Genomic DNA, 20,475 nt, shown 5'->3' on the forward strand with positions numbered 1-20,475 from the left:
CTGGTTGAAGTTTCAGAATTGAAAGTTGGAGGTACCAATCTTTGTAAATTCCATGTTTGTTTTTTTTGTCTCTTTAGGCGGCCATTTTGTTTCCAGCACTGGGCGATACAGACTTCGACACAGAGCTGTAAGTCAACAAGTGCCTAAACATTTTGTTTGTTGGTTGGTTGGTTGGTCTGCAAAGAGAATAAAAGCCCATGGGTCTCTTTCCTCCTCCAAAGGCTTTCCCCCACCTTGCTGAGTGGCTTCTCATGCACCTCGTCCCAGGGATTGACGACAGAAAGGATCGGGAAGCTGGTCCGAGCCTCTCGGCCCAGGAAAAACAGGAAGAACGTGGTGTTCCAGGAATCACAGGTAAAATCAACAGCAGAAGTATTTTTTATCCTTCCAACAAAAAGCCTCTATAACTGAGCATAATTGCAATTTTTGAAAAAAGAAGAAGAAAAACAAAACATCAAAATCATTTTTTTTCCAGCTGACTTGCATGTACAACCTGCTCAGTGGGAGCCTCTCTCAGGAATTCACAAGCTATCCTTCAGACCTGCTTCTCTACTTCAAGTGAGTCCGTCTCCAAAGCAGTTTATCTTATGTTTGTTGTCCGTTCAGGAACTAATTCTGCCTCTCTGTATTTGAACTCATCGCAGCAACGATGACATCAAGACAGAAAACTGCGGGTCCTACTTTGCTGCTCTGGGTGCCGCTGACTTCTCTGTGGCCTCCCCGATTTTGAACAGGGCGTCGACGCTCTTCAGCGAAGCCAGAGGCTGCTTGGTAAGGAACACTACAATCGAGACGTTATTTAGGCTTCACGGCACACACGGGCACACTGTGATATTTGCTCCATTGTCCAAAAAAACATTTTTTTTTACTGTGATAACATGTTTCCAACTTGTAGAATGTAAGCAGCACAAATCTGAGAAGAGATCAAGTGGAGGCCCTGGGAAGCATGGCCTGTACTCTGGACAGCTCAATCATCAGGAACGCAGATCCCGTCATCTTGGAAAATCTCCAAGTCTGCAAAGACTTCTCTGACGGCCAAGTGGCCGCCATGGAAGGTCTGCTGCTCTCCGGGGAAACACAATTCGGGTAAAGAAAATGCATCGAGACGTTTATCTGGCACAAGATTGGAATTATTAAACGTGCATGAGGATTGTGGGCGGTTAACAACAGGTCTTTATATTCCCAACACAAGCTCGACAATGGCAATTCTGATAATTGCCATAGAGTCATAATTCTGTCGAGATGATGAGGCTGATGCCAAATTACAAGTTCACAGTGTGTTTTTCCTCAGAGAGAGTTGGGTTTTGTAAAGAATGTCATAAATGCACAGCCTTCGTTTGTTGAACTAAATTCCTTGAACTGGAATTTGGTGATGAAAAAATCAAGCCTAAGAAATGTTATTGACCAATTTTAGTTTCCTTATGAATTTGCAAAAAAAAACAAAAAATGTTTTTAGATTTGTGAAGTGGAAGAAACATTATGTTGAAGGCAGCCATATTTTTCATTAACACGCGTAAACAGTTTGCACTCAACATACCTCCATAAGTTACTTTCTTCTTTTTCCACGACGTCAAAATGTTACCGGGTTTTAATATATAAAACTTCTTCTCTTTTCAGGAATGTTGCATCTTGGAACCAGCAAACACTGAACAACCTTGGGATCCTTCCTCTGTTCCTAACACGAAACTTCTGGGGCGCGTTCCAATTTGTATGTTTCTGTTTAACTCACATTTTCCCTTTTTTTTTTCTCACATGTACTTTACTGGGATTTTTATGCCTTGCTAATTTGTGCTGTCTCTATTTAATTTGCAGAGAACACGGAGAAGGTTCCTGAGGACCTTTCTGCCCGGCCTAAGAAGAAATGGCACAAGCAAAAGTAACTTGAGGAGGCTGTTTTCTGCGGTGTCCAGGGCACGAGCAACACGAGGAGCAGGTAAATGAGCTCAATACCTTTTTAACAAAAGACGCATTCGGAACCTGCGGGAAGTTTTAAATAAGAGAACGTCTCCTGTGGCTCTCCACTGACAAAATGGGAAGACGCTAAAATGTTTTGCGACCAATGTTGATCAGCACGATTTTGAGTTAACGCAGCAAGATTGCAAACAAGATTACAAACGCAACTCACCTCCACCTCTCGCCACCTAACCGTCGCTTTAGGCTGCACGGTGGGCAACATCACACAGGTCACAGTCAGCGACCCCTCCTTCCCCTTCGGCTATGACGCGACGCAGTTCGACCTCTGCCTGGACGTCCCGGTTCTGAGAGACAATCTCTTCCGCATCTGCGAGAGAGTGGACGATAACACCTTCCAGGAGACCATCATACAGAAGCTCAATCAGGTACCTTTGGAGAATCTTGAAATCGACAGCAAGAGTCAGCCACTGTTTTCACCCTAAGATACAGGTACACTGATTTATACCCTCTGCTCGTTCAGGCGTTCCCATCAGGTGTTCCAGACCGGCAAGTCCGGGCGCTTCAGTCGGTTTCTCGAGTGGCTTCCCTCGACGACATCTCGAAGTGGAACGTCAGCACAATCGACACCCTGTCAGCTCTAATGAATCCTGCCGATGGACCATGGGAGCCAGCAAAGGTAAAACGAGGATTCTAAACACTTTTTGCCTTTTTACAAATATACACTGGTTAACATTTCTATTTGACAACATTAGAAAAAGAGTTGACCGGGTTAAAAGAAATAAAAATAAAACAAAATTTATGGTGGGGCTCAGACAAATTGTGAGATTCAATTAATACTAAATTGAGTAAGGATTGAATTAGTGTATGACACTAAATTCCTGGTAACCTTAGGTCATAAATTCAGTTGGAAGCCACGAGCCGAAGAAATTATCAAAAACTATTGGTATTATTTATAAAAACAAGTGACTTTTAGTAATGTTTGCGTATTCTGTATTTCTCTCTTATTATGCCATATGGGACATATTGTGTGAGGTTTGTGCTTCAAAAAAAAAAAACAAGTCAAATTATTTTTGGTTACAATGAAAAATGAGTGAAATCCGAGATAAATAAGAAGAATAACTTACAGTAAGTTTTAGTTTTCCTCTTCTTTTGTATTACTTCTGTTACGTTTTTGTTTTTCAAAAACGTTTTCTCCTGTATCACTGGTGTCCTGGGTGACTTTATGGATTTTTATAGGATTAAAAACAAAATTGAGTCTCAGCTTCAGCCTGTACTCATTTCGGCTACAGAAATTGTAAAAAAAAAAAAAAAAAACGTGTGCGTGAACTTTTAAGCTCTATAAACTGAATGCACAAAATTCAATTTTTGCACTTAATGCTGTTTAGAGCAAAGCGATCATCACAGAGTACCTGAACACTCCTGGGAACTCGCTGGGCACCAATGAGCTGAACGCCATCGGCGCCAACCTCTGCTCATTAGACGCCACCACTCTGAAGACGATCACCCCGGACAGCATCAGGTCGGTGTCAGCGTGTCGCGGCAAGATGAACCAGATTAAGGCGACGGTGACCGTGGATACAGATGTAAAACGGTTCTCTCTTTCACCGTGTTAGGAATGCCAAAGCCGTGGACCTCGCCGCGTGCTCAACCGAGCAGAAGACCGTCCTGTACGAGATCAGAAACTCGTCCCTCAGCTCGCTGAGATCCAATCCTGCCACCTATTACAGTCTAATCCGAGGCTATCTAGGTGAGGATTCACGTCGCTTGTCCTCACGTCTGTTTACGTGTCTTTCAGACGGCCGCTTTCAAATGTCCCGTTTCTTTTCCGTCATCACAGGTGGGGCATCCGGCACCGACATAGAAACGCTTTCAGCCCAGAACGTCAACATGGATGTCGGCATTTTAACAAGCCTGGCTCCTGATGTGCTCGCTGTAAGACGACTTCTTTTCATCCATTGATAATATTTTGATATTAGTTTTATTGGTCTTGTGATTAGGAAGCGGTATGTTTCCAGTCTATGGATCAGAAAGTTTTAATACACACTTTACATGTAGATTAAACATCCCATGACATGAGAACAGAATCACGCGGAGGTTTCTTATTCGTAGGGGACCCCAAATGTCCCAAACACAGTTTTTCCAGGCGCACTATTCAAAATATAAATGACATTCAACGATTTTCCTTTCATCACATCAGCTCAATAAACTGATTTTGTCATTTCTAATACAGTGTCATCTGTACTCACAATCTTTACGTGGTTTTAAGAATCCAAGAAGGGGAAAGTACAAATCTCTGTGTTCAAATGTAGGAAGTAGAAGTTAAGAGTCAAAAGAAAAATAAATACTCAAGTACAAATACATAGGTGCAATCTGGTAACACAAATACTTTCTCATCTCTGGTGGATGAGAGTACAAAAAACAATGAGAGACCAAAATATTTCACAAAGTAATGCAGCGTTTCACACCCAACATTGTTGGAAGACACATTTCCATCAGGAGCAACAGAAAAATGTTCATCGTTCATGTTTGGTGAGAAAAAAAACAAGTTTTACTGCCACATCCAGGTGTTTTAAAGCAAATAAAATGTAGCGAAAGACCAAAACCGAAATATTTGAAGTTATGTTTTTCTATAATCATTCTTTACATCATATCTAGTAATTTCCTAATTTTATCCCCTGACCTAAAAAATATTGTCAATTCTCTTTGGATTTGTCAACAATGAATCATATATAACATGACAAACATATTTTTCTTCTCATCTTAAGAATGTAAGCTTTAGAATCAAGTTATTTCTGCAATGATCACATAAAAGACTTCATGGCATAGAGATAGAAAAATAAAATCCAAATTCGTATTGGATTGTTTCATGACAATTGATAAAAAAGACCAACATTTTTTTCTTTCTATGCTGTTTCCGGTGTACGATCAGCCGTGTGGTGATTTTCTCTCGTGTTTCTCATTGAAATGCACAGAATCTGTCGGTGACCACCGTGAAGAACCTCATGGGTAACCACCTGCAAGACCTGAGGGCTTTTGAAAATAACACTGTGGTAAGATCCTGGGTGAACAGGCAGCTCCAATCAGACCTGGACACACTGGGTTTGGGCCTGATCAGCAACAGAACCAGCGGCAACACCACTGGAACGACCTCCAACACAACAACAACCGGGGCTCCGGCACCAAATCCAGGCAGCAACATGACAACAGTGCAAGGTAAAAAATAGAAGCTTTTGTGTGTGACAAGTGATGGTGTGGGCACTTCTTTGTGTAAATATGACACAGTAATAAAACAGATGACACAAAGCTGTATAAACAACAAACTTATTCTTATTTGCTCTGTATCACCCAGTCCAAATAAAAATACATTTATTTCTGTAGGAATAATTTGACCGGATTGCATAGCGTTTACTCTTTTTAACCACAAGAGGGCGTATTGGTGCTGCAATGTTCCAGATGGAGATTCAGACTTCTCTGTTTCTGACTTGCACAGTTTACCCTGGCTTGTTATATGTTATTTATAGTGGTGTTCATGAACTCAAATCTGAACACCCTTTTCACTGTGGTGCAATTTCTTCTCATCCACAGGCGTGACAACAACACCAACAACAACAACCGGTAAGAAGTTGCACTTTAACCCCGTAGCACTGTTTAATTTGGTCATTTAGCTCACTAGTCTCATGAGGGATTGGTGCAAAATCCAATTTACAAATGTTTTCACTCAGTCATATAAATACTGGTGTTGCAGGCTGACTATAACCGTCTTGATTTTTTATTTTTTTTTATTTCCAGCTACAAATACATCGGGAGCGGACCCTTCAAAGCCTCCGGCATTCTTTTGCCTGTTCACTTTGCTGACCACTCTGCAACAATTCCTACATCATCTATTCTAAACACATACATAAGCTTTGCATCCTCATCTATATAATGCGATAATTCACTTTTAGGAATCTTCTTTTTGATTAATATTATTTCTTTCTTTCTTTCTCTGCCTGATGTGTAACCATATTGTTTTTGCTTCATTTTTTTTTGTGTGTGTTGTAAAACCAGTCGAATTATATGTAATCGACTGGGCACAAAAATCAACATGAGTTCAGAGTTGTAATCAATAATTTTGTCAACGTATAAAACTGCTACAAATAAATTAGGAATTATCATTTTAATCATGACAGAAACAATCAATGTATCATTCTCTCTTTAACTGTACGTTTCTTCAAATAAAGACACACACACAAAATATGCTGCGTCCGAGCTGTTTTTTCAAGTTTAAGAAGAGTCTTACTGCAGAATTGTCCTGCCGATTACAGATTTCAAGTGGTATTGAAAAAAACAAAAACAAATGAAAACGTGAGGAAAAAAACATTTTTGTGTTTCAAATAGTAACAGAAGTCAAATCTTTTCAGTTTGCCTGTTCTTTTATCAGAAACACACCCAGTAAATATTTACTTTGTTATGCTGGACACACACAATGGACGAATTAAGTTTTTGAACACTTTATAAAGTGTGATCTTTTACTAGACTGCTCCAATTATTGTAATTTCATTGTTTGAAGTCAATCCGCAGTAATTCTCCTCTGTGTGTTGTAGGGACGTCCTGATATATATAGATATTGATAACTGTCATATTTAAAAACACAATTTTAATAGCGTTAAAAATGTGATATCATGTATTTCTTATGGAATATCTACCCCTTGATTCTTATAGAAGGATAATTAGGTTTTTACACTGGTGTCCTTTCCTAAAGTTTAAAGTCTAAAATTGACCAAAATCATGCGAATACTGTGTGCTGCGATCTTAACAGCTAAGCTCTCGTCAGCCGCTATGAAATTGCACAGAAGAGTCGAAACAAGCGACAGGAAATCCTGTTTGCACATCAACTCTGACAACCTGTTTGGATGTTTAGTCCATTTCCAGCTCTTTTTGTTAAGAGTTCCATCAAACATTAGTCGAACCACACCACAGTCTTTAAGGCCTTTTTCTGGGTGGAAATTAAGCGTTCATATTTACAGAAATAGACCGCACTAATGCAGCCATCGTACCAAAGTTCATTCGAACATAGACAGTGCAAATACACCCGATAACTCAATTTATCTCTGCACCTCGGCAAAATCTGGATTTCTGATCTTTGAATTCCTGACTCCAGTGAGTTCCTTTTAAATCTTTTAGACAGAGAATTCACCTCATAGTGTTTAATAATTGTTCTCAATACTAAAACAGGGATAGTTCCTGTGGTTTTATAGTAGCATCAAACAGTCATGTGCTCTAATATGAATGGTGGCTGCTTTGACATTCGTCCCCTTTATGTGGACGTAACGGCTGAACAAAAAGAACGATCCACTTCTCTTTGTAACCACTTAAGCTCATGCCTTTATTTTGAAACGTATAAAGAAAAACAAGTCGGTCACATGTGGCGTCACATTAATATTTCAATGACAAAAGGTATATGAGGGAACCACTTACAGTAACAAGTTGGTGTGAACACGCTGAAAGCTATTCAAGAATGTCAAACACGAAGCTGAGGAAGATCTCAAGCAATTTTCAAACCGGACAGTGGTGCTGGATGAACACTGAGATTATGTCATGCCAATCATTAATTAGTGTGGACGGGCAGACGCCACACTGTTAGCGTGACCAGTGAACCAACCTGTTACCCCATAGCAGTGAAAAATAAAAGCGATAACCCATTTAAAATGAATAAAAGACACCATCAAAGACGTACATTTTGTTTTCACCAGAAAAAACAACAACCCCAAAACCAACAGCAGTCTTCTGGATGAAGGTTTGTACTTGCAGTTATCAATTCACCCCAACACGCCTCTTTATAGGACTATTTTATATAGGATTTTATTTCTATTCCGCAACTGATTTTTCAATAATATTCTTGCTGTATGAGCAACAATACCCTCTGTCCATTCATCCTTCTTCTTTCCCTCCTCGTCCGTTTGGGGTTGCGGTGGCAGTATAGAGAGCAGAGAAGCCCATACCCTCCATAACCTCCCAAATAAAATGAAAATATTAGCACAATCAATGCCTACATATAATATGGTTGGGGTGATGTTCTCTACATAGAATGGAGAACACGTGATGTTATATAACTTGTTCATCAGTATTCAAATAACTTTTAATACACTTTTTTAAATTCGTTTTCAGCATTTACAGTAAAAGTACCAACTTTGCGGCATTTTGGTTGACTTTAGGTACTCATGACAACACTTCCAATTTATACAGTAAAAAAACCCAAAAGAAAAGAAAGCTTGCCATAGCGCTTAAAACTGATAAGAGAAAACCTTTGTTTTAGCTCAGTTTCCAGACTGGGATGAGGTTTTCCTTCTGTTACAGCCACCTGGTCGTCTTCACAGCCAAGTTAAGAGTACATTGTGAGCTGCAGCCACTGGGAGAAAAGAAAAGCTCGGTCATTCTACTGCATGAATGCTGGAGCACAGATTACATCTAGAATGTAGATTTTTAAAAATCAGTACAACCAGACCAAGAGCAATCGTATTTTAATACAATTAAACAACAAGATTGTGGGTTGGGAAGTATCTTCAATTGTGAAACTGTAAAAACAAAAAAAACGTTTGATACCTCTGTTCGTCTGAGCTGGATGCCCATTCCATCAGACATCTGATCGTAGGTTTCTGTAGGAAGAAGAATAAAAATGCCAGTTGGTTAAAAAAACGTAAATCCAATGGCAGCAGTTTAGTCTGTTCTAACACAATTTGAAAGTCAATACTAAATTCAAGCTCCCACAGGTTCACATTTTGACTTTTGTCTGTTAAAACAACTGAAATTAAACCAATTTTGTTGAGTGAGTCGGACACAGGTTTGATGTTTTCCATGTGTGTTTCTTAAAAAAAAACAAAAAAAAAACAACCTGTTTCACTTACCATACATGCGCTCCAGGCGGAGGATCAGATTGATGAAACTCTCCAGTGTAAAGCGACCAGAGGAGTTGCGGTAACGCATCGCCACCAAAGACAGCACGCCGTCGTTGGGCTTCATCCCTGAGCAACATACACGGGCGGCGCTGGTGATGCTTTGTTGGCTAATGGGCACAACTCTTGGGACTCGAACTTCTCAACCATAAACTTATTGACTGGCATTTAAATTCATGACGAAATGGCTTGGATTGGTCCTAAAATTCACTTTGTTCAGCGTTTCAGTCGTACGTAGACAAACACAGTGTTAATCAGTCACATAAACACACCAAAAATAAATAAATAAAATAAAAATCCTATATTTAGTTATTTGTTGGATCTTGTTTTGTTTGTTATATTGCATTGGAAGCTCATAATGTGAACAACAATAAAACCTCTGTTGGATTCAGCTCTGTACTCCTAAAGCTCTTCTGTAAGAAGATTTACCTCCATGTTTAGGTGCAGCGTCTCTCTGAATTGACCTTCCTGACATCATCTTGATAAACTCTACTATCTATTTCCCCTTCATGAGTCCAGGCAGTCTGAGGTCATGATGGTCCCTCCGCCATGCCTGACTGAGGGTAACAGCGTTGTCGTGTCGTGCCTCTTTGTGTCGTGTAGTGAAGCATCTTTCTTTTGTCCCATCAATCCACAACCCAGTGGTGCTGCGTATCTCAGAAGACTGTAGCGTCTTATCATAGTCATGTTCTGTGTTTGCTAGACTCACAAAGAGAAATAATAATAATAATAATAATAATAATAATAATAATAATAATAATATTAATAATAATATTAATAATAATAATGACGACGACGACGACGACGATGAAGATAACCTTATTTGTATAGCACTCCAAACATAGTTACAAAATGCTTTTACATTAAAACCACAATAAAAGTTACAATAATAAAATACAGATCATAAGAATATCCTGTTTCCTTCAAGCCATTAATAACTGTTTTTAATAAAGACATACAACACTAAAAGTACTTTGTGCTAAAAGAGCGTATTGTATTTTAAAGGTTTCGGGTGGTCCATGACTGTTTTGTCACGTAGGATCAGATGTTATGATCACTGATGACCATTCATTGAACATAATTACTATGAACACGTCACAGTGCAGAGAGAGCAAAAACAAAAATGTTGTATTTCCTGTAACTGAGATAATGAAGCAGTGTGATGTTTGACGGTAAAAAAGTAAAAAAAACAACAACAACTACCTGCAGTGTTGATCGCATTCCTGAGTTCATCCACTGACAGGGAGTCTGCCTGTGAAGCTGTAGAGCGAAGAAACACCTCCTGTGTGAACAAGGAGCCAGTTAGTGATGCGTACTGCAGCTTCCTGCATCTGTGATGGAACAGGCAATACTTATTTGGACCCATGTCTTTTTATTTTTTTTAAACTTTCACCCGGTGAGCAGAAATCTTCTTCCACAGGCTGATAAATTCTTCACCAGTGAGCGTGCCAGAGAGAGACATCTTGTTCACACACAGAGTTAAGGTCTACAAGCGGAACATGTTGGCTCTCGTCACAGTCTGACTCTTCGATGTACTGACAAGTATTTAAAAAAAAACAAAAACCAACAAAAGGGCTGGCAGGTGTTTGGCTATGTACTGTACCCATGTGTTATGTAACAACATTCACTGTGAGAATTTGGGGTAATTATTGACAACGGACCAAAGTGTGCGCGTACCATTGATAAGACTCGCACAAAGATTCTGTCTTTCTCATGGTCATTTTCTCATCACTGATGAACCTTTAGCTGAACTTAATAATGGCGTCATTCATTGGACCGATCCACGCTGAAGTGCACAAACTGATCCACAGTCAGGCCACTACAGTAAATAATACAGAGAAGGATACATCATTCATAGCAACCAGGCTGCGACAGGCATCAACGCTGAATCCTCCGTATTTCAGTTGTCCTATGAGTTAAAAAAAAGAGAAAAGAATAGAGGATTAAAACAACAACAAAAAGAAGTCGTAAAATTAACCGTACAACACAGAACAGTTTTCTGTGGCCCCGGGCCAATAATACAACCCCTTCCAGCTATTATTATGACAGAAATGAACCTTTAGGATTCTGTTATTACATGCACGAAACTCCTCTTCCCGTCAGTGCCACTCCAAACTGGAATAACAAATCTGTCAGCTCGTGAACTTTTATTCTCATTTTCTTCTAATCAATGCTGACAATTTTTTTCTCTCACGTTTAACTTCACGTGAACAGATGAAACTTGCGACTCTTCAACTGAAAATTGATTTGAAATCAAATAACCAAGAATATTAACGCATTTCTTTTCTTTTTCTTTTTTAAACAGTTTTGTGTTGCCATTCAATCAAAGAAGGAGTTAAATATGACCAAGATACATTAGATATTATTAATGTTTTATTGAGATGACAAATTTAAATATTAGTTGTTTTTTTTTTAAATGAAGAATTGGGTCAAATATTAGGTTAATAAACACATTACTTTTGAATAATATTTTGAATGCAGTGGTTTTACAACCAGAACTTCCTTCTGTAAAACCTGTTTTTTTTTTACTGACCTTCATGCCAAGCACACAAAGAAAAACATTGCTTTTTCAATGATAGTGAAAGTGTGGTGAAAGTGGAAGCAGCAAAAATGTAATGATTGAGCTTAAAAATATATTTCACCTGCATCTACAAGAAAATGTGAAAAAAATACAATTTGCATTTAAGCATTCACACCTATGAAGGGAAAAAAAAAATATATATATATATATAAAAACTGTCATATTTGTTTGACGAAAAGAGGATTTTGGGGGCTGTGACACAGTGCATTATTGTTTTTGACTTTTGTTTGTTTCACTGCCCAAACCTTGCAAGACTTTCTCATTCAGGAGCTTCTGCAGCTTCTCGGCGTCAACTTCTTCATACTGCAAAGGAAACGGAAAAAAAACACACCAATCGAAAATGACAAACAGGCACACGTCTCAGAAAGATGCACCATTACTTTAAAACTCAAACGTTACATTTGAAGAGAACTGGCGGTAGAAGTTTCTCTTGCTTTCTTCGTCCGGAACATCTTCTTCTGGTTCAGGCTGCAAAAATAATCATTATGTCAATTTAAGTGTTTAATGTTGCAGTGAAGAAACAATAACTCGGCTGATGATTAATTGACATTAGACGCTTATTTCTCCCCGGTATTAGAAGGAGATGATAAACAAACATTCTGTAAGTAGTTTATTGACATGAAACTTGAACATAAATCAGCATTTTAAAGGGTTAATCACCTTATCTACGTCCATGTTGTCGTGATTCATGCCACCAGTATTTTCACTGGGAAGAAACACACCGGATCAGAACTCGGAATACTGCGGCTATATTTTAGTTTTCGACTCAGCAGTATCGCTTACTGGACGTGGGTCTCCGCCTTGGTGAGGATGGTCAAGACGAAGGAGGCGGTCTCATTGGGGTTGAAGGTGGACGGCATGATCAGGTACTCGCCAGGCTTCAGGTTCACAAACTCCATCACCTCACGCCCGTTCACGTAGGTTTTAGACTGGGCCACGGGTCTGGCTGTTCTGAAGAAATCAGCCGGGAACTTCCCTCTCTTTCCCGAGTACTGGAACAGCAGCGGAAAAACATTAGTCGACGCATCTGCAGCTCATCTTGGTGTCCAGATTGTGTTGGCAGTCCGAAAAAACGGGACTTACTTGTTGAGGCACCTGAAGGGGAAGAAAATGAAGAGGATGTTATTTTCAAGAATAGATCAAGTTCAAATTTGAGATATGTATTTGAGACATATGTGGGACTGAAGAAAAATCTAATAATAACCTAAATTGGTTTTCTGTGTGGTTTCAATTACAATCTAGAATGGCAAACATGTTATTATATTTGCAGCTGGTATTGTACCTGATTTTAGAGGTCTCAACCAATTTAGGCATTGACTAATTATAATTTTTTTGTGGGGGTATAATTTCCTTGAAATCAAACAAAGGAACATGATTGGCAGAAACCAGATCGCAAAAAGCGACTGTTCAGACAAGTCCAAACTGGTCTTTGTGGAAGCTGAACCACCAATGTGGGAACGAGGCCAAGCAGCCAAACCTCAGATATAAAACACAGGAACTAACTTGACTTTCAAAAGGTCACCAGGTGCTCTGGATGGAGGAATGAAAACATGAATGTTTTTTTATCTGAAGCGGAGAGTTTAGTATCGGTCCAATGAGCCCCCGAGAAGGAAAGTTCACACGCAGGAGTGACGCTCGGTCAAGTTTTCTTGCGATACCAGCAGAGCGATGACCCATATTTCTGCAGCATTATGCTTAAGGGGCTACAAACAAAACCAATATTTTTATTTCGGTGTTAAGGACGAGGACATAGAGCAGAGGTTCAGAGGGTCAGGGCAGGAAGGAAGACAACCACGCACGATACCTCAAATATAGAGAATCCGATGTAGAGGTTTTTAACCATCCGTCTCCTCCGCTTGTCAGGCTTTTGCATCAGAGACACCAGCATGTTCTTTTCAGCCTGCGATGTAGCACATGCACCTTCGAGTTTCTCCACCTTCACCCGATACTGCGGGTTGCTCCAGAAGCTGTCTGCAAGGAGACGAGGAAAACAATTAGGCAGCTTGAAAGACGTGTGGCGAATCGACTGGTCAGAGGAGCTGAAACAACTGAGAAGGGGAACACAAAGGTTCTAAAAACACAAATGAATTGAAAGAGTACCCGTGTTATTCATGCACCCTCCAGCAGTGGATCCAGCAACCCATCGGCCCTCGTAGTAGGCGGTCTTCCAGTGACACGACTCACTTCCATCAAGGAAGTCAGGACACAGGCAGCAGATGTCGAGATCCGAATAGAACTGGTTGAAAGCGTCATGGGACATCCTTCAACAGAGACATGATAGAAAACGTGTACTAATTAATTAGTGTACTGCAGAATTTGATCATGTGATGATGAACAACCCGTTCTGTTCTTTACACTAATTCCAATTTAAAAACCACGTAGAGTTATAATTCATCATGTTTGAGTTTCTGACATTTTTCAAGTGATTAGAAATCAGACTACAGTGTGCAGCCATTTTATGTTGTGTTGCAGACCAGGAGAGTATTTGAGTATATACTGCTCAACAGGCTTACCAAAACTCGCCATCGTCGCGCACTGACAGACACATGTCCCGTTCCTGAGGACTCACAGTTTGCCAGAGAGGAGACCTGTGGAAGGAAAGAGGTGTGATTTTTCTCTCAACATTAACGGGCAATTACCAAAAATATGTAGTTGAAGGCTGCACCCAGGAAGGTGTACTAGTCTATAACATCTTTCTATCCTTCCATGGTTTATGAAATGCTCTCTAAAATACGCCATTATTGGGAATAGTTGAATTTGCGAGCACTTTTCTCAAAAGAAACTGAAACTCAGTAAGACCTACAATGACAAAGATTGGCTACAGTTATTCAATAAAAGTTTAGCCGTGTCCTGGTGCAGAAATGAGGACGGATGGTTTAAGTTGAATACGGGGCATTGAAACATACAGTCTTCCACAAATGTGTTATTGTGCAGGCAACATGTCAAAGTGTTGTCCTGCACACCTGAAATCGGGCCAAACCGGTTTGTGAGACTTTGGGATCCCGAGGAGGTTTTTCACTCGCACAAATTTTATAATGACTCCACTATTATATAAACACAGTGTGTGCCAAAAGACAGAATACTACCCTGCTTAAACATGCTGGGTATTGTTTGAATAAAAATAACTTTAGCGTTAACTTTAAGTCAACCAGGTTGTACACACTTGTGGCGTGCTGTCTTGCTCAAGGACCCCCAGTGCATGTTTTGTAGGACGTGACTCATCAAAGTATAAAGAAGCCGAAGTCGAACTGAAAAAACGCAAGATGCCAGTGAATGCATGGCTGTTTGGTGCATCTGCCACCGAGGAAAAGGCTGCAACTTCTTTTTTTTTTTTAAAAAGGGTAATAAGAAGAAGACGACGACATCTCCAATGTGTGAACAAGCAGAGAAGATCAAGATCAACAAGACGTGTTCTGAAGTTCATCGATTAAGCCTCGTGACTCAGCAGTGTCTGCTTGTAACTAACGTACACCAGGTTTTTAATTTGTACCTGTCGCCACGCCTCACTTTTTGCAGCACTCTTTAGCCCCGGCTCTTTCCTGATCAGTCTCAGTCTCTGTATTTCTGCGTCAATTTGTTTTATACCAATGTAGATGTGACCGTAATGGGAACTGACAATAAACACAAATGTCTTCCACTGCGTCATGTTTGAGAGTGGCACCGGAAATGTATTGCTTTAGGCAACAAATCTTCACTAAGGCGAGAAAGAGTCTTCCTCACTGATCACTCCACTCTCCATTCCACTCTCCTTGGCCCCAGGGGTTCCACAAACGCACCAGTCTCACCGTCTGTCCCTGGCTCACAACCTGACAACAGAAATCAACAATTGGTGGCAATTTATGGATTATATTGTCCCAATGTACCAACATAAAAACAAAACCAACTTCTGTTTTAGGACAAACCGTGATAGTACACCGCACCAGAGGTTTTAAATCTCTGTTGCGATAAGTTAGTTATGCAACGTTCTTTACTGTAAAGTCACTATTTATAAAATCTTGTCTTGTCTTACCTCTTTTATACCTGTAACAGTGTACGCATGGCCTTGGACCAGCCCATTTGGTAATACAGTGTTGGCAGAAGTCTCCTACAAACAAACATCATGCAAAAACCGTCATGAAACAGATGATAAGTGCATCACAAATGGAGTCAGAACCAATCCAAAATACCCGCATGTTAACACGTTGCGTCGGATTAACGAGAAATTTTCAGCATCTCTAAAATAAATGTGGCACCACCGAAACAAAAAACACCTTCGAAATTGAATGTCCAGCATTCAGAATATACATTACAATAAGTGAACATGATTGTGATGAAAACACTGCAGACAAATCATAACCTTGAACTCGAAAATTACAGAGGAAATGTTGTGTGACTGCCTCTCGCCAATGCGTCTCCATGGCAACAGGCGCCGATCTCCTTTGACACCAGGGTCTCTATGGCAACAGACGCTGATCTCCTTGTCTGTTGTCTTTTAATCTCATCCATGTATATTGTTACGTTTCTACTTGTGTTTCCTGTCCTCTTAGGAAACGACACATTCTGGTGATAATATGAAAACATTTTCTCGGAGAAGGTGTGATGACTGTAAGTTGAATGTTCTGACTCTGCTCCATCATGTGCATCATTGACTCCTTACTTACCGACTTACCGACCATTAAGAGGGTTAAGTACCTGAGTGACTATTTAAATGTCATCAAACAAAACGTATCAGATTTTAATGAGCCAGTTTAACAGCCACAACAAAAGCAAAAGGTTAGAGTGAGGGAGAGTCTGCCATGTGAAAACAGAAGAAATAAAACAAAGAAAACGGTCTGTTCTGCAAAGGTGTGTCGCAGAACGCTGGCATGCAAAGGTATCAAGCCTCGCCATTGGGTTTTTTTTTTAGTCTCTGAGGGGGCGGTATTGACACACCCAACTATCATACGATTATAACATAGTACGCTTCTGCCACAACATGTTCTTACAACTAAACTTATCTCTAAACCTTTAAAGGTCATGTTGTCGTGAGAATGTCATTACTGTTAAATTCCTGATCTGGAGACGTGCCAGTTTGATTCCTGTTGAACCACTATGTGGTTCGCCAACACTCTTGTCAGTGCATGTGAGCCAAATCACTGCAGTCTCCAGTACCTCCATCGGGTATCATATCAGTCGGATTCTCCCTTATAGCCACGTTTTGTTTGAGTACTCGAATGGAAGTTACATGGGATTATTCTGAGCTCAAAGCAGGCGATGGCAGAAAAAGCATATGTCAGGAAGAAACTTGCAGCTGAGGTTTTTGGGACTGCCAGTGAGTCTGGGCAGCATCAGCAACGACGAGTGTTTTGTTTATTGCATTGACAGATATTTGAGTTGCACAGAACGTTGCATATTTGACACTGGATGTCAATGTGAAAGGCACATTCTCTATATATTGCACAGATATGTCAGTTTTTTTTTTGTTTCATTTCAAATAATGCTAATATCACAAACTCAGATAATTCTTTCACTTAAACAGCAATTTATATCCTTGCTTGATGCATACATACATATACAATGCAATAATCTGAGGTTACGTAAAATCAGAAGCGAGTAAATCTTCATGAAATTCAGTTTCAGTTCACTGGACTAATGAGGTCAGAGGCGTTCAAAACAGCAGAACATCGATCATAAACTACATTAACAGACCAAGAAATGCAGAGTTTGCTTCAATCAATCAGACTCAGATGGAAAGATACCCTGGTGTGTTTATCAGTTTAAAAAAAAAATACATGAAAGATAAACAAGCCAAAGTGTAGTATTTTTGTGGTGTGTTCATGCTCACGCCCTGTGGTGTGCCGCAGCCCATCAGAGACTTGGATTGACCAGCTCTGCTCATCATGTCCCACAGGTCCGAAGGCGGGTTTTGCAGGTCAACACAAATGTGAACGCCTCCGGTGAAGTCCACCAAGGCTTCGGCAGGAGTTCCAGCGTTCATGTCCGAGTAGGAGCCGCACACCCTGCACACAAGCAAGTCAGACGACATAGCCGTAAACTTGGCCTCTTATTCTGAGAAAGAATAAGGATTTATTTGTATTTTTTTCATACTTAGCATAGGCTTTTTCCAACAGAGCAGGCCAGAATTCAGTTGGATCTTTAGAGTGGACAAAGATGAGGCTGCCATTGATTGTTGGAAGTTTGTCATCGATGATGACATCCACCCACCTTCCAAATCTCCAGAACTACAAGAGAGAACGATGGATTAACGAAAAGTGAATGATCCCCTACTGGAAATTACTGCGAGTAAAGCATTCTTCTTATTATAATTTAGTAGAAAAACAGTCCAGGTGTGCCACTGCATACAGATATCACCTGGCTCTATCTGCAGGGAATAAAATCCAGTTCAAAGTAGAAATAAATCCTATTAACCAACTAATCTCGTCTGGGTTTACAGTGATCATGCTCATATAATCACCATGAGTGCATTGATCTCTCAGCAAGAATGTCAACCTGTCTCCTTAGAATACAACCAGCTGTTTGTGACATCTTGGTCGTTCTCTAAAATTGTATTAAAATAGTAATAAAAACTCTTGTTTCTTGTCAGCGAGACGACCAAACGTGCGTTTACCCTGAAGTGGAAGAGCCCGCAGTAGCCCTCATTAAAGGTTTGATCCATCGGAATGACTTGTTTGAGGATGAAGTCCTGGAAAGTCAGAGTTCCAGCAGATGCCAAAAACCAGCAGTTTCCTGAGTTGAAAAAAAACCCGAACAAACATTCAGTTGGCATAAAAATATAATATAATTGGTATTCATATGTACAGTTAAAAAAAATCTTGCTATGGGACAGGATATTACTCTTCTACACAAGGATATAACGAGATTGGTACAAATTTTGACCGACTAACTACTAATGATTTCTCCACCACACAATGAACATGTTGACAGATGAGCAATTTTTTCCTGAACTTAATCAAGTTCATTTTCCTATTTCAAAGGGCAATTTTGTCGTTCTGTCCAAAAACCTGCTCTACTCTGTCTGTTTGCCTTATTGTGATTTAACATGACTCTACATAGTTGTCAGTAAACACGCCTGAATGTGACGAACCGGCCGGATGAAAGCATGACAAATCATTCAGACACTGAATAAACTCTTGTGGGTGATCGACTTGCACGTGTGCCATGTCTCGCAATGGCAGTGAAGTGCAGTGTTTGCTTACCAACCATGCCTTGACCGAAGTCAAACCGGGAAACCCCGTCGACGACAAAAGCAGGATTGGGAACGATTTTCTGAAAGAAGTATGAACATTTTTTCAACTTTTCAGTTAATTGCTCATTTAAACATGAAGAGGTGTTTTCACCAGGATTTTAACCAAACGCATCAAAAATACCAATAAGACCTGAATCGCAATTTTATTCAAATCATCATCACCAGCCTTTTTTTTTCCTCCACGAAATGTGATAACAAGAGATTTTTAAAGTGACACTCACATGTGGTCTCAGCCACACCACCTTGGCCAAGTTGTCAGGCGACAGCACGCCCTCCCCGATGGACTCAGAGTCAGGAGGGAACATCTCGTCCACGAACCTCAGCTTCACTTTCTGACAGTACTGCAACAGCTGCTGGTAGTCTTGTTTGAATAACCTCTCGGGGTTTTCGATAGTCCCAAAGCCATCTTTCAGATGGCGTGCATTGATGAGATTCTTGCACACACCGGAGGAAGGCATTGCTGCAGAGTGGACTGGAGCTTTCAAAAGAAAAAAATAAAATAAAATAAAATAAAATAAAGCACAAATTATTTAAACCTTCACATTCAAGTGGATTTGTTTGAACTGTATGTGGTTTTGAAATGGGATTGAACAGATGAAATGTTTCTTGTGATGCAACAAAATGACAGACTAGTCTGACAACACACTGTCATCATCATTATCATCATCATAATGATTACATAACCACATTGTTTCTTTGTGCTTCACATCCAGAGTGTATGTTGTGTTCTCACACACCTTTAAGTGTGATTATTTTAGTTATTTACATTCATTTTCTTCATTTAGGTACTCAAACACTTCTTGCACATTTCAATTTTAACTTTTAAGAGTAAAAAAAAGAAAGAAAAAAAGAACGGCTTTCAATTTGAAATGTTGTGTTTCCAAAAAGCAACATAAAAGAGCAAAAAGCACATGCACCGAAACCCTCTGGACTCCCAAGAGCAACATGTCTCACAAGCAAACTATCTGAAACTTACCTCGTCGGGTGAGACAGTGCTGAGTGTGTGGGAGATCAGCGAGTCTGTGGGAGGAAACCCAAACACCTTTTATACCGTCTGCAAACGCCCGAGGCTCCTGCCCTTTTCTGAAGCCCCACCTGAGCAATGGTGCTCATTCAGGATCTTAATGCAGCCTACAACAATTCAAGCTCACCACACACTACTGTGAAGTAGATAGATGTCTATTTTGCCCAAACGTATGCCGGAACGACACAGTGGGGCTGTCATTTACTGCAGAAGACTTGTACAATTGTGTATTTCACCCATGGGGCTTCTTTCTTTTTGTGTGTGTGTGTTTATGGGTGGAGTTGCTTGAGGCATAGCAGAGCCAGTTGGGTTCATCTGAGGAAACCTTGCAAATCTGTCTCCTCTGCAATGCTTCTTCTTCTATTCTGGTCCTTCTGCATTTTTTAACCTTCTAAAACCGCAACAAAACGTAACGTTCACGCTATGACATCTAGTGGCCACATGTTACGTACGGAGCTGAATGCTGACTTTTTCATGCTCGTCGCGGGGAGGGGTCTTCTAGGACACAATAGATAACTATAAGATGCAATGCTTGCTGTATATTTGGCCATGGTGGTGTGGTTAGTGTTACTCTTGCCTCACAGTGAAATTATCCCTGCTTCATTGAGGCTTTGGGGACTTTGTGCGTGGGATTTGCAGCAACAACACCATAAAATAACATTGTGTTATCAAATGTTTGCACAGTGAATCGTGGCGTGGTGAGAGGGGATTTAGGTGGTATGTTGAGAGAGGCGGTGCCGTTTGGCACACAATATACACCAATCAACACTGAAGTATGCAACTTATTTTTTCTTTAAAA

The 20,475-nt window shown here is 40.2% G+C and overlaps 2 protein-coding genes across 3 annotated transcripts in view; one reads left to right on the forward strand and one right to left on the reverse strand.

The window, feature by feature from the left end:
- The window catches only part of LOC308119688 (uncharacterized protein), a gene marked incomplete at its 5' end in the record, with an annotated part of 100,636 nt that extends 94,492 nt beyond the window's left edge, over positions 1 to 6,144 (forward strand). The window contains 15 exons of the mRNA XM_080479837.1: positions 78 to 127; positions 222 to 354; positions 476 to 558; positions 645 to 771; positions 896 to 1,086; positions 1,618 to 1,708; positions 1,813 to 1,933; positions 2,158 to 2,339; positions 2,435 to 2,590; positions 3,300 to 3,433; positions 3,528 to 3,661; positions 3,752 to 3,846; positions 4,887 to 5,127; positions 5,500 to 5,529; positions 5,704 to 6,144. Coding sequence (XP_080335963.1) covers positions 78 to 127; positions 222 to 354; positions 476 to 558; positions 645 to 771; positions 896 to 1,086; positions 1,618 to 1,708; positions 1,813 to 1,933; positions 2,158 to 2,339; positions 2,435 to 2,590; positions 3,300 to 3,433; positions 3,528 to 3,661; positions 3,752 to 3,846; positions 4,887 to 5,127; positions 5,500 to 5,529; positions 5,704 to 5,804 — 1,869 coding nt within the window. The 3' untranslated portion in view covers positions 5,805 to 6,144. The remainder of the gene's footprint in view (positions 1 to 77; positions 128 to 221; positions 355 to 475; positions 559 to 644; positions 772 to 895; positions 1,087 to 1,617; positions 1,709 to 1,812; positions 1,934 to 2,157; positions 2,340 to 2,434; positions 2,591 to 3,299; positions 3,434 to 3,527; positions 3,662 to 3,751; positions 3,847 to 4,886; positions 5,128 to 5,499; positions 5,530 to 5,703) is intronic.
- A 1,106-nt stretch (positions 6,145 to 7,250) lies between these two features.
- Positions 7,251 to 19,758, reverse strand: LOC308119766 (calpain-1 catalytic subunit-like). Of its 2 annotated transcripts, XM_080479948.1 has the most exons (22): positions 19,629 to 19,758; positions 18,874 to 19,130; positions 18,603 to 18,672; positions 18,014 to 18,132; positions 17,494 to 17,627; positions 17,231 to 17,405; positions 15,437 to 15,511; positions 15,148 to 15,233; positions 13,941 to 14,015; positions 13,528 to 13,688; positions 13,232 to 13,398; positions 12,511 to 12,522; positions 12,211 to 12,419; positions 12,088 to 12,133; positions 11,827 to 11,895; positions 11,673 to 11,730; positions 10,694 to 10,755; positions 10,240 to 10,308; positions 10,050 to 10,128; positions 8,799 to 8,915; positions 8,497 to 8,549; positions 7,251 to 8,302 (listed from the first exon to the last, which is right to left on the reverse strand). In XM_080479948.1, exons 2-22 carry the CDS (start codon positions 19,108 to 19,110, stop codon positions 8,276 to 8,278), a joined length of 2,100 nt encoding a protein of 699 aa, XP_080336074.1. In that variant the 5' UTR covers positions 19,111 to 19,130; positions 19,629 to 19,758; the 3' UTR covers positions 7,251 to 8,275. The 2 variants fall into 2 exon arrangements, with proteins under 2 accessions (XP_080336074.1, XP_080336075.1); XM_080479949.1 differs by lacking the exon at positions 12,511 to 12,522 and having other exon boundaries at positions 13,220 to 13,398.
- Positions 19,759 to 20,475: the final 717 nt, after the last annotated feature.

The sequence above is a fragment of the Lipophrys pholis genome (genome assembly GCF_963383615.2).
Source record: "Lipophrys pholis genome assembly, chromosome: 14".
NCBI classification, from domain to species: Eukaryota; Metazoa; Chordata; class Actinopteri; order Blenniiformes; family Blenniidae; genus Lipophrys; species Lipophrys pholis.